Genomic DNA, 13,148 nt, shown 5'->3' with positions numbered 1-13,148 from the left:
CGTTGTGTGTGTCTCCCCAACAGGTGTCGTGTCAGCGCAGCGGCAAGTTGCCGTCCAGGAAGGACCCTTGTACCGCACGGAGGGCTCTCACATCACCATCTGGTGCAATGTGAGCGGCTACCAGGGGCCCCTTCAGCAGAATTTCCAGTGGTCCATTTACATGCCCAAGGACCCTGAACGCGAGATCCAGATTGTCAGCAGCATGGACTCCTCCTTCCCTTATGCCATCTACACGCAGCGTGTCCGCAGTGGGAAGATCCACGTGCAGCTGGTCCGGGGGGACTTGGCCTTATTACACATCCTTGATCTTCAGGCCCGGGATACCGGGGTATACGAGTGCCACACGCCCAGCACCGACGAGCGGTACTTCGGGAGTTACAGCGCCAAGACGAACCTCGTGGGTAAGGAGATAACTATGTTAATGTGGCTGGTGTTCTGCCTGAGTGTCGTAGTGAGTTTGAGCTGTTAAATTATCATAGACTGGACTGGGTGCTTAAACAGCAAACAGTTATTTCTCACTGTTCTGGAGGCTGGAAGTCTGGATAATCAGGGTGCCAGTGTGGTCATTTCTGGGGAGGGCCCTCATGGGGATTGCTGAGTACTAACTTTCTCTTGTCTCCTTACGTGACAAAAAGGGAACGAGAGAGCTGTCTGGGGTCCCTTTATAAGGGCACTAATCCCTCAATCTTTCATTGGCAGTCTGTGCTTTCAATGAAGGGGATTCAGGTTAGATCCTTGGTTGGGGAACTAGGGATCTAGTTGGGGAACTGCCACATGCCAGGCAGTGCAACCAAGAAAATTTTTTTAAAGGAGCACTAATCCCATTTATGCAGAGAAGGCAATGGCAAGCCACTCCAGTACTCTTGCCTAGAAAATCCCATGGATGGAGGAGCCTGGTAGGCTGTAGTCCATGGGGTCGCTAAGGGTCGGACACGACTGAGCGACTTCACTTTTCACTTTCACACATTGGAGAAGGAAATGGCAACCCACTCCAGTGTTCTTGCCTGGAGAATCCCAGGGACGGGGGAGCCTGGTGGGCTTCCGTCTATGGGGTCACACAGAGTCGGACATGACTAAAGTGACTTAGCAGCAGTAGCAGCAGCAGTAATCCCATTTATGAGAACTTCATCCTCATGACCTAATAACCTCCCAAAGGCCCCATTTCCAGATACCAAAACAGTGGGGATTGGGTTTCAACACAGGAATTTGGGGGACAGGGGAGAGCATAAACATTTAGTCCGTAACACTAAGTCATTTCTTTTATAGTACAGTTTTATTTGACTCTTTAGGGCTTCCCAGGTGGCACTAGTGGTAAAGAATCCGCCTATCAGTGTAGGAGATGCAAGAGACATAGGTTCAATCCATGGGTTGGGAAGATCCCCAGGAATAGGAAATGGCAACACACTCCAAGACTCGTGCCTAGAAACTTCTCTTGGCGGAGGAGCCTGGCAGGCTACAGTTCACAGGGCTGCAAAGAGTCAGATACAACTGAGCAACTGAGCACATAAAATAGTATTTGACTTTAAAAGGAGAATCCAAAGCTCCCCAAATATTTTAGAGGTCACCAAGTAGCATAGGTGAAGCAAGTTTTGTGTGTTCACTTGTAAATAGAAGGTTGAAGCTGCAACTTAAAGAAGAAGATCTAATGCAGATGTTAAGAACTTAAGAGGAGGTTAACTGACCCTCTCTAACTGATGAAAGGGGATATAAAAATATAAGGCAAGGACATTTGTGGTTGATAAGCTGAAGAACTGATGGGGAAGATGAAGCATGTGTCACCTGCAGGCAAAGGCCAAACCTTCAGGAAATGATGGGCCTTAGATGGCGCCTCTGAGCCACTGGGGGTGCTGCTGTGTCAGGAAGCAAGCGTGGCTGTAGGACTCTGCTCAGACCTGGAGTGGGTCTGTGTGTCCTTTGGTGTCAGAGTAAGGAATTGTGCCCCAGCTCTTCGTGTACCAGTCTTCTTTTACCTCTGTGCTTCCCAGATGATGGAGGGAGCTGGAGGAGGGAGGGAGAGGGGATGGAGATTTCCATGTGGATGGCTCTGGGCCACAATGTTTCCCAATGTGAAGGGTCAAAAGTATCAAGGCCGTTCTGTTTTTCTGTCCAAGTCATAACTTCCAGGCTTAATTAAGATAATAAAAACTAGAAGTCAAAATTTCCACCCTTCAAATCAGAGAAGGGGATGGTGTTTAGTCTCCAGAGTAAAATGCTGACCAAGTGACCACAGAGGTAATCTTATCGCTTGCCTGACTCATCCCCATTCCATGGCTTCCTTCCAGCCCACGAACACATGTTAACACACGAGTTATATGAAAGTTAAACCTACTAAAAAATTGAGGACCCTGCTGTTTCTCTCTACCACAACCCTTTTTTAAAAAAAAAAAAAAAAAGAAATAGCTTTTCTAGAGCACTTGCATTGCTGACGTGAGTTGGGGGAACATGGGTGTGGAGTGGCTAGAGAGGAGAAAATGAGCAAGTTGTATAGAAAATATGACACTCCAACTTCCAGGAACTCCTTTTGTTTGAAGATGAGTCAGTATAGCCAAGTTAAAGTTTCTGAAAGCAATTTCACCTTGAACAACAAAGTCTTATTTCACCTGACATAAAATTTATTTCACATGTTATTTTCAGTGAGTTCATTTATTGTGTAAAATGAAATGCAATGTCTACAAACATTATTTTATCAATTTTCTAATTGAAGTATAGCTGATTTACAATATTTCAGGTGTACAGCAGAGTGATTCAGTTACACACACACACACACATAAATATATACGTACTTTTTCAGATTGCTTTCTGTTATAGGTTATTATAAGATATTGAATATAGTTCCCTGTGCTAAACAGTAAGCCCTTGTTGTTTTCTATTTTATATATAGTAGTTTGTCTTTGTTAATCCCAAGTTGCCAGTTTATCCCTCTGCTCCCAACCCACTTTTTATCTGAGTGTTATTGAAATGTCAGACAGGAAGCGTAAGTGCTAATCAGCTGCAGTCCAAATCCAGACAGAAGTCTCGTCCTATTTCTATGCTGCCCAGGTCCTCCGTGGCCCCAAGAACTGTGGAAGCCCGGGTGGGTTGGCCCTCAGCCCCTCGAGTGTGAGATATGTGGCCTAGTGACCGTGCTTGGGGCGCTTCCTGTGTTGCAGTGATCCCGGACACCCTGCAGGTCAACGCTGTGTCGCAGACTTTGTACAAAGTGGAGCAGGATCCCCTGGACCTCACCTGTGACGTATCCACCAGGACGCTGCAGCACAGCCACCTGTCAGTGGCCTGGCTCCTGCAGCGGAGCGGAGAGAAGCCGGTGGAGGTCATCGCCCTGAACCGGGACTTTGTGCTGCAGTCGAGCAGCGACTACGCGGAGAGACAGAGACTGAGGGATGTGCGCCTGGACAAGGTGGGCAGCACCATCTACCGCCTCACCATCTTCCACCTGCAGCCCTCCGACCAGGGCGAGTTCTACTGCGAGGCCACTGAGTGGATCCAGGACCCGGATGGCTCGTGGTACCCCATGACCCGAAAGCGTTCTGAGGGGACCGTGGTCAACATCGAGCCCACCGGTGAGTTTGTCTGGCGGGAGGTGGTGCAGACTCCTTTGATAACTCTGCAAGTACTCTGGGTCCCTAGGGGCCAGGTATCCCAAGCCCTGACCCTCTCTCACTGCGTTCTCCCAGCCCCTGAGTCCAGCTGGGCTCCAGGTTAGAGCTGACAGCTGTTGATGGCTGCTTCAGCTGGGCTGGGGGCAGGCGTACTATGGGCGCTCAGTCCACTGGTTTTGGTTGGAGGGTATGGTTGTGCTGGCATGGAGATGCAGGAAGTGCCCAAGGGTCCTTGCATTGCTGCTCACCCCTAATGAGGGGCTGCCATTGTTCTGACAATCAGAGGTGTGGTTTGTGGGAGATGAGCTGGGCTGCCTGAAGTACAAGCTGTGGGGGGACTTCTCTTCGGGACCTGTCTCTTGACTCTCCTGCCCCATTTGCTCCAGTTAAGTGGTGCTGATCTTGGTCTCTGCATAGCTCTCTTGCCACTTGTTCTGCCATTCTGGGTCTGTGCTTCTGACTCACCTAGTAGCACGGATGCCCAGGCTTGGGCAGTACAGATTCCTGAGGGAGGCTTCCGGGCTGGTGTCAGGGAATGTTTAACGGGAGGATTCCTATGTGCTGTTTCTCATAAATCCTCTGTTCCTTACCAACTTCTGCCAGAAGCGAGTAGAACTGCATGCAGGCAGCTTTCGGGACTGAGGTCATTGTCTGAGACAGGCTTGGGTCTCCTCTAGTAAACATTCTCTTTACGACAAAACTGCTTAGGCTCTACCCCCTTTCTTGAGATATGGATTGTCTCCTGACCTTGTGATCGTCATCATCCCTTGTTCCCTTGGTAATGGTTACTGTACGTTTGGTTTTCTGATCTTTATCGTTGATGAAAGACATTTCTTGTGTTCAGTTCAGTCGCTCAGTCGTGTCCGACTCTTTGTGACCCCATGAATCTCAGCACGCCAGGCCTCCCTGTCCATCACCAACTCCCGGAGTTCACTCAAACTCATGTCCATTGAGTCGGTGATGCCATCCAGCCATCTCATTCTCTGTCGTCCCCTTCTCCTCCCGCCCCCAATCCCTCCCAGCATGAGAGTTTTTTCCACTGAGTCAACTTTCCTCATGAGGTGGCCAAAGTATTGGAGTTTCAACTTTAGCATGAGTCCTTCCAGTGAACACCCAGGATTGATCTCCTTTAGGATGGACTGGTTGGATCTCCTTGCAGTCCAAGGGACTCTCAAGGGTCTTCTCCAGCAGCACAGTTCAAAAGCGTCAATTCTTCGGCGCTCAGCTTTCTTCACAGTCAAACTCTCACATCCATACACGACCACAGGAAAAACCATAGCCTCGACTAGACGGACCTTTGTTGGCAAAGTAATGTCTCTGTTTTTTAATATACTATCTAGATTGGTCATAACTTTACTTCCAAGGAGTAAGCGTCTTTTAGTGTCATGGCTGCAATCAGCATCTGCAGCTGATTTTGGAGCCCAAAAAAATAAAGTCTGACACTGTTTCCACTGTTTCCCCATCTATTTCCCATGAAGTGATGGGACCAGATGCTATGATCTTTGTTTTCTGAATGTTGAGCTTTAAGCCAACTTTTTCACTCTCCTCTTTCACTTTCATCAAGAGGCTTTTTAGTTCCTCTTCACTTTCTGCCATAAGGGTAGTGTCATCTTCATATCTGAGGTTATTGATATTTCTCCCGGCATCTTGATTTCAGCTTGTGCTTCTTCCAGCCCAGCGTTCCTCATGATGTACTCTGCATATAAATTAAATAAACAGGGTGACAATATACAGCCTTGATGTACTCCTTTTCCTATTTGGAACCAGTCTATTGTTCCATGTCCAGTTCTAACTGTTGCTTCCTGACCTGCATACAGGTTTCTCAAGAGGCAGGTCAGGTGGTCTGGGATTCCCATCTCTTTCAGAATGTTCCACAGTTTATTGTGATCCACACAGTGAAAGGCTTTGGCATAGTCATTGAAGCAGAAATAGATGTTTTTCTGGAACTCTCTTGCTTTCTCCATGATCCAGCGGATGTTGGCAATTTGATCTCTGGTTCCTCTGCCTTTTCTAAAACCTGTTTGAACATCTGGGAGTTCACGGTTCACATATTGCTGAAGTCTGGCTTGGAGAATTTTGAGCATGACTTTACTAGCATGTGAGATGAGTGCAACTGTGCAGTACTTTGAGCATTCTTTGGCATTGCCTTTCTTTGGGATTGGAATGAAAACTGACCTTTTCCAGTCCTGTGGCCACTGCTGAGTTTTCCAAATTTGCTGGCATACTGAGTGCAGCACTTTCACAGCATTATCGTTCAGGATTTGAAATAGCTCAATTGGAATTCCATCACCTCCACTAGCTTTGTTCGTAGTGATGCTTTCTAAGGTCCACTTGACTTCACATTCCAGGATGTCTGGCTCTAGGTGAGTGATCACACCATCGTGATTATCTGGGTCGTGAAGATCTTTTTTGTACAGTTCTTCTGTGTATTCTTGCCACCTCTTCTTAATATCTTCTGCTTCTGTTAGGTTCATACCATTTCTGTCCTTTATCGAGCCTATCTTTGCATGAAATGTTCCCTTGATATCTCTAATTTTCTTGAAGAGATCTCTTGTTTTTCCTATTCTGTTGTTTTCCTCTATTTCTTTGCATTGATAGCTGAGGAAGGCTTTCTTATCTCTCCTTGCTATTCTTTAGAACTCTGCATTCAGATGCTTATATCTTTCCTTTTCTCCTTTGCTTTTCGCTTCTCTTCTTTTCACAGCTATTTGGAAGGCCTCCCCAGACAGCCATTTTGCTTTTTTGCATTTGTTTTCCATGGGGATGGTCATGGTCCCTGTCTCCTGTACAGTGTCACAAACCTCCGTCCAGAGTTCATCAGGCACTCTGTCTATGAGATCTAGTCCCTTAAATCTATTTCTCACTTCCACTGTATAATCATAAGGGGTTTGATTTAGGTCATATCTGAATGGTCTAGTGGTTTTCCCTACTTTCTTCAATTTAATCTGAATTTGGCAATAAGGAGTTCGTGATCTGAGCCACAGTCAGCTCCTGGTCTTGTTTTTGCTCTCTGAATAGAGCTTCTCCATCTTTGGCTGCAAAGAACATAATCAATCTGATTTTGGTGTTGACCATCTGGTGATGTCCGTGTGTAGAGTCTTCTCTTGTGTTGTTGGAAGAGGGTGTTTGCTATGACCAGTGCGTTCTCTTGGAAAAACTCTATTAGTCTTTGCCCTGCAGCCTATATATACTCACAGAAAAATCATTAAAGCACCTTTGCTCCATCAGAGCTTGGGTCCCCGTGTCTGTCTGTCTTTCTCTCTCTCTTCGACTGGCACTCTGGAGTGCAGAAACCCGTCTTGCTCACTCTCCTGCCTGGGCTTCTAAAACTCTCTCAAGATGGCACCCTGTGCCTTCACCCCCACCTTGAGAGGGCACCCGGTGTCTTCGTGAGAGACCCAAGTTCTGTGTCAAGGACTTTATTGGTTCTCTGCGTAAACTAGGGAGTTTCAGCCTCTTTCTCTCTTTCACTTTCTTATCGTCGCCTCTGGACCGCCAGGTCCCGGTCCATTAAAGGACCCCAACAAGCGGCACCCCAGAACAAGGACACTGGTACACGTGGCATTTCAGATGGAGGAACTCGGGACGTATTGAGGTCGGTAAGTACTAAGACATGGGTTATATGGCTGGAAAGCCCCATCATTTCTCTACTTTACTTCACCATTTGTTTAAAGCTCAGGGACTTTTGGTTTTGTGCCAATGAATAGAGGCTTGCTTTCAAACAGTGGTTAAATGTAATCCTTGGTTCCCTGATAAATGCAGTTTTGATTTAGAAATTTGGCACCAGGTCAAAGAAAATGTTGAATGAGCCACCAAGCAAGGAAAAAAATTCCAATTGATTTCTAGCTCTCACGATATTCAACAACAGACAGAACACTTATTGCATGAATATGAATTAGATGATAAAACTTTACAAAAAGCCCAATTAGAACAACATAAAATATTTCAAAATTTTCTTACTAACCCTGCCCCGGCTGCTCCAAATGCTCCTTCTCTGCCAGTAGGCACAACTTCAAACGTCTCTCCTTTGTTGGAACCTAATGAAAGTTATGCTAATTTTTTTTTGCTAGATTAGAAACTGCTATTTCCCATACTGTAATCGGAGAAGAAACCAAGAAACAGCTAGAGAAATTACTTGCTTATGAGAATGCAAATCAGGAATGTCAAAGAGCTATCGCTACAATTCGTGAGACTGGAACTATTATGGATTATTTGAAGGCTTGTCACAATCTAGGATCAGAAACTCAAAAGATGCAAATGCTAGCTGAAACAATGGCTACTGCCTTTAAAAAGGGAAATGAAGGGTGCTTTACATGTGGAGATAAAAACCATTTAAAAGGGGACTGCCCTAAGAAGGCTAATAAAAAACCTCCAAGAATTCGCCCTCGCTGCTGTAGAGGAATGCATTGGGCCAAAGATTGTAAATCTAAATTTGATATTGATAGAAAACCTATTCCAGAAAGTTCCAAACAGCCGCCCCCCCAGGTCCCCTACAACAAAAACCAGGGGCAGATTCTATCTTTTCCCTCAAACCCTCAACATCCGGCAATGCTACCGTCAATATACCAGCCCTAGATGATGTTTTCCTTTACCCTTAAGCAGTCCCTTCTACAGTACCTACTGGACTTTTTGGACCCCTGCCCCAACAAACCTTCAGCCTTTTATTTGGCCGATCTTTGGCTTCTAAAGGAATTACTGTTCACCCTGAAATAATTGATTCAGATTGTAAAGGAGAGATTCAAATTATGATGTCATATCAGATTCTATGGCAATTCAAAAAGGGGAACAAAATTGCTCAATTACTTCTTTTGCCACATTTCTATTAACTCCTCTAATAATGTACGGACAGGCGGATTCCGGAGTACAGATCAAAAACAATCCTTATGGATATCATTGGTATCTGAATATGCCCGACCAAATATAAATATCAAAATTAATAATAAAAGATTTTCTAGTCTCCTCGACACTGGATCTAATATTGCTATTATTTCCAAACACTTATGGCGCAAATCCTGGCCTATACAAAAGGTCTCTTGCCAAATTGCAGGAATTTCTCAAACCAAAGTACAAGAAATTTATCAAAATGTTTAGATCTACCCATATGAAAGACCAAAAGGCCAGCCTACAACATTAAGACCTAAAGTGATAAATGCACCCCTTATTCTAATAGGAAGGGACTTACTTATGCAATGGCAAACTCAGATATACATCCCACATTTTTCCTAAGGGCCACTGCTCATTAACAAACAAAGCAATTATTAAAATAACTTGGAAGAATGAGGAGCCCATTTGGACAGAGCAATGGCCCTTTACGAAAGATAAATTACAGGCTACTAAAGAACTTATAGTCACACAATTAGAACTGAAACGTATTAAGGAATCTTACTCTCCTTAGAACTCTTCTATTTTTATTATAAAAAAGAAATCTAACAAATGGTATCTCTTAGCAGACTTTAGAAAAGTTAATGTATCTATGAAACCTGTGGATACATTACAACTAGAGATCCCATCACCTATTACTATTCCTCAAAATTGGCACATTATTATTACTGATTTACACGATTGCCTTTTTAATATACCTTTACACCCTTTAGACCGGCAGAGATTCACTTTCTCTCTCCCTTATCCTAATCATATCGGGCCTCATAAAAGATTTCAGTAGACTATATTACCTTAAAATATGCTTAACAATACTAATATTTGTCAAAAACTTTGTAGCCAAGGCTTTACATCCAGTGTGACAGCAATTCCCCTCATGCATAAATCATTAATAATATACTGTAACTACAAAAAGGACAGATTGTATTTTTGACATTGAATGGCTGTGATAGTCTTTAGGCTCCAGAGAAAACTGATTAAAATCTTTTTTGAAATGGCAAAACTGATTCTTCTTACACATGCAGTTAGGAAAAAGTTAACTTGTTAAAATACTTTTTTGGAGTTCCAATTCTGCCTAGGAAACAAAAACCGGCCTAAGAAAAAACCTAAAGTTAGCTCTTCTCATGTCCTTGTGATACACAGCCCACTCTACTATCTAGGACTCCAGCCATAAACAAATTGGTGGAACTCAAATAAAAACAAGTAGGTATTTTAAATTTCAAACAGAAAGCTATGCCTATCTATCTAAAATTATCTATGTCTCAATATATGTCTTTGTTTTTGGATAGTATGAAGTTAATAAGCTCTATTTAAATTCAAGTTAACATGAACTGAAAAATATTCAATATTAAATATAATGTTTATTTAAATATAAATATATAATTTAAATATAATTGTTTGCTAATCTAATTAAGACATGTCTTAAATCATCAACACTATGTAATACTTTTATTATGCCTAGGTTTAAGGTAAACTAAATTTGTCAACAAAAGGGTAACTTTTTATATGTGTGTGTGTATATATATATATAAAATATATAATATATATATAAATGAGATGAAAACTTTTAGATAAACTCTATTAAAATAATTATATTTTTAATAGAATAATCTATTATTATAATCTAAAATAATCTCTTAGGATTGGGGTAACTTAAATTTCTGGAGTTATACTAAACTAAATAATAAAAGTTTATTATGGTACATATACACAATGGAGTATTTTTCAGCCATCAAAAAGAATGCATTTGAATCAGTTTTAATGAGGTGGATGAAATTGGAGCCAATTATACAGAGTGAAGTAAGCCAGAAAGAAGAACATCAATACCGTATATTAACGCATATATATGGAATTTAGAAAAATGGTAACCTAAACCCTGTATAAGAGACTGCAAAAGAGACATAGGCATTTAGAACAGTCTTTGGGACTCTGTGGGAGAGGGTGAAGGTGGAATGATTGGAGAGAATGGAATTGTAGCATGTATATTATCATAAGTGACCAGTCCAGGTTCGACGCATAAATTTTCCTCTGTTCATTTCTTTGCATTTGTGCTTTTTTAATAAAATTCTTTTTTAGAAATAAAATAAATAAATAAATAAATAAAGTATTAAAAAAAAAAGTTTATTAAATAGCTAGGTCATTTCCAAAAGAAATAAGATTTTAAAACATTAATTACTGAACATTAATTTCCTCTTACACAAAGTTTTTCTTACAGAAAGACTAAAGAGATTTTAAGCTATTAATAAATATATATTTATATAAAAATAAATGTGTATATATTTTATAATATATAATATGATATAATAAATATATTCACCAATCTATAAAATACTAACATACCAGACACTTCATAGTTGCTAAAGAAAAGTAAGATATATACTTTTAATAAAAAGATATATAAGAAATGGCAAATAAAATGATGAATACAAAAATATGAGAAGGGTTTATGACATATGAAAGAAAATTTTATGACAAATGGATTTAACTCATTACCCTGAACTTTCTTCCTCTTCCTTCTTACATGTCTTGATCAATACAAATTCTTCTTTTATATGGGCCATGCCTCTCCAAGATGAAACTACACAACATGTTATAACCTACCTATCAACTTACTTTGCAATAATGAGAACATCTAATTCTATAAAAACAGACAATGGTCCTGCCTATATTTCTAAGCAAATTCAAACAATTTTTACATTCATTCTCTATTAAACAGATTACAGACATCCCTTATAATCCACAAACACAAGACATAATTAAACAAACACATTACACACGGTAACTGCAAACAAAAAATTAAATAAGACGATATACACAAGAACACTTTTATCTTCCTTATCCATAACAGACTTTACTAGACTCTAATGCAATATAGTCTTTAAGCCTATAACTATTGTTAATATAGCTTTATTTCTGTTTCCAGTCTGTAAGATTCTTAAAATAACATCAACTTCAATGCCTGTTTCACAATACAAAATAAAAGCAATATTAAAAAGACACCATTTGCTGAATAATAATATTTTTTCCTAAGAATATCAAAAGTGCAAAATATTCACCTTCTTTTCAGGTCTGTCTTGTAAGTATAATCATCTTCCTTGACACACTGAGCAGAGAGATTCAACTGCTGCCAGGCTGCATTTCTTTTCCAAGGACAAGGTCAAATATATTTAGATATGAGCAACATTTCATTTATCAAGTTGTTCTGCATCAACTTTTCAATAATTTCACTTAGGAAAAAATGTTTGAATGTTTGCTCCTAATCCTTTGCCCCAAGTAACACGAACCACTTAAAACACAGTCAGATCCCATTTCTTTTTATATCAGGAAATATGTACATACTGAATGAAGAGAAAATCAACCCATTAATTCAAATACCAGTCCCAAACAGATTTCTAGATGATTCTTTCTTTTTTTCTTTTGGACTGAAATATTTCCTAAGAATGTTTTTATCATTATTGCTTTCCTTTCTCTCTATAGCTGTTGTTAATATAGCTTTATTTGTTTTACATTTTTTAAACTTACTGCAAGGAGATATTTTGACTAAAGCAGAAAAACATTTTGAAACATTAAAGAACACCTCCCTTCCTTTGCCCATTTGCTATCAAGATGGATTAACTAATCAATAGAAATCTAAGAAACTAATCTTACACGGAAAGGGCTATGCTTCTATTTCTCCAGATGGATCCAACGAACTCGTATGACTTCCTCTTCGGAAGATTCAACATAAGGGGGCCCCCAACATTCAGACTAAAGACGATACAACAAAAACCTCAGGAGGAAGGAATTCCAATACAAGCCATGCGACTTTAAAAAATTTCCAAAAAACGCTACACTCAATGTTACCAACCTTATGATCTCCCTACTTGGAGACAGATAAATACCCTTATTAATCAAGCTGAAAATCTGATTTCTCAACAGGGAATGCCTCGGAATCCTGAAAATATTTTTCTTCGCTATGCTTGCTTTGCTTGCTTTTGCTTTCCCCACTCAGGCTGACTTGATTGATCACAATTATTGGGCTTATATACCTAACCCCCCCTTTTTTATTGTTGGTTATAAAATGGACAGATATAAGACCAATCATATCCACTAATGACTCAACACATATGCCCCCTCCTTGGAACTTGGAGGGGCCCTCTCATCCTGAAGAAGAAGAAAAACTAATTAATATCTCTCTAGGTTATGAAGTCCTTCCTTTGTGTATGGGCCCAACAGAATTATGCATAAACGTTAGCCGACAAACTTGGCCTTTTGCCCTGCCTTTAAAAGAGGACTTTCAGACACTGCTTGGATTATTTCCTACCCTTTCTTTGTCCATGAACCATGTTTATACTACTGAAACTTTAGGGAAAGAACAAAGAACACTATGCAAAGGGTTTACTAATAAGAACTTTAAATATATTCTTGTTCATTGGGACAAATGTCAGGCCAAATCAGGAAAATTAATGTTTGTGGCTAATCATGCAATTGTTGATTGGGGACCCCATGGTATGTGGTTATCTAACTGCTCAGATGATATTAATAGAACTATATGTGATTATGTTACTCAAGTGGCATGGAAAGTTACTAATACTACAATGGAGTATTACCATGATAGAGGACTTCTTGAACGGCTTGACGGTGCAATGGCCCCACCTTGTCCTCGAATCATTCTTGATAAACAGATTGGGC

At 40.8% G+C, this 13,148-nt stretch overlaps 1 protein-coding gene across 7 annotated transcripts in view; it reads left to right on the top strand.

Moving 5' to 3' along the window:
- Positions 1–13,148, top strand: part of IGSF3 (immunoglobulin superfamily member 3) — a 127,197-nt gene that overhangs the window by 70,174 nt on the left and 43,875 nt on the right. For all 7 annotated transcript variants that reach the window (XM_055401514.2, XM_055401516.2, XM_055401515.2 and 4 more), the window contains 2 exons: positions 24–401; positions 3,150–3,560. In XM_055401514.2, coding sequence (XP_055257489.2) covers positions 24–401; positions 3,150–3,560 — 789 coding nt within the window. The remainder of the gene's footprint in view (positions 1–23; positions 402–3,149; positions 3,561–13,148) is intronic.

Source organism: Moschus berezovskii, chromosome 4 (assembly GCF_049115385.1).
Source record: "Moschus berezovskii isolate FMDL1 chromosome 4, NW_MosBer_1.0, whole genome shotgun sequence".
Lineage (NCBI taxonomy): Eukaryota > Metazoa > Chordata > Mammalia > Artiodactyla > Moschidae > Moschus > Moschus berezovskii.
This window is presented reverse-complemented; position numbering and strand designations above follow the sequence as displayed.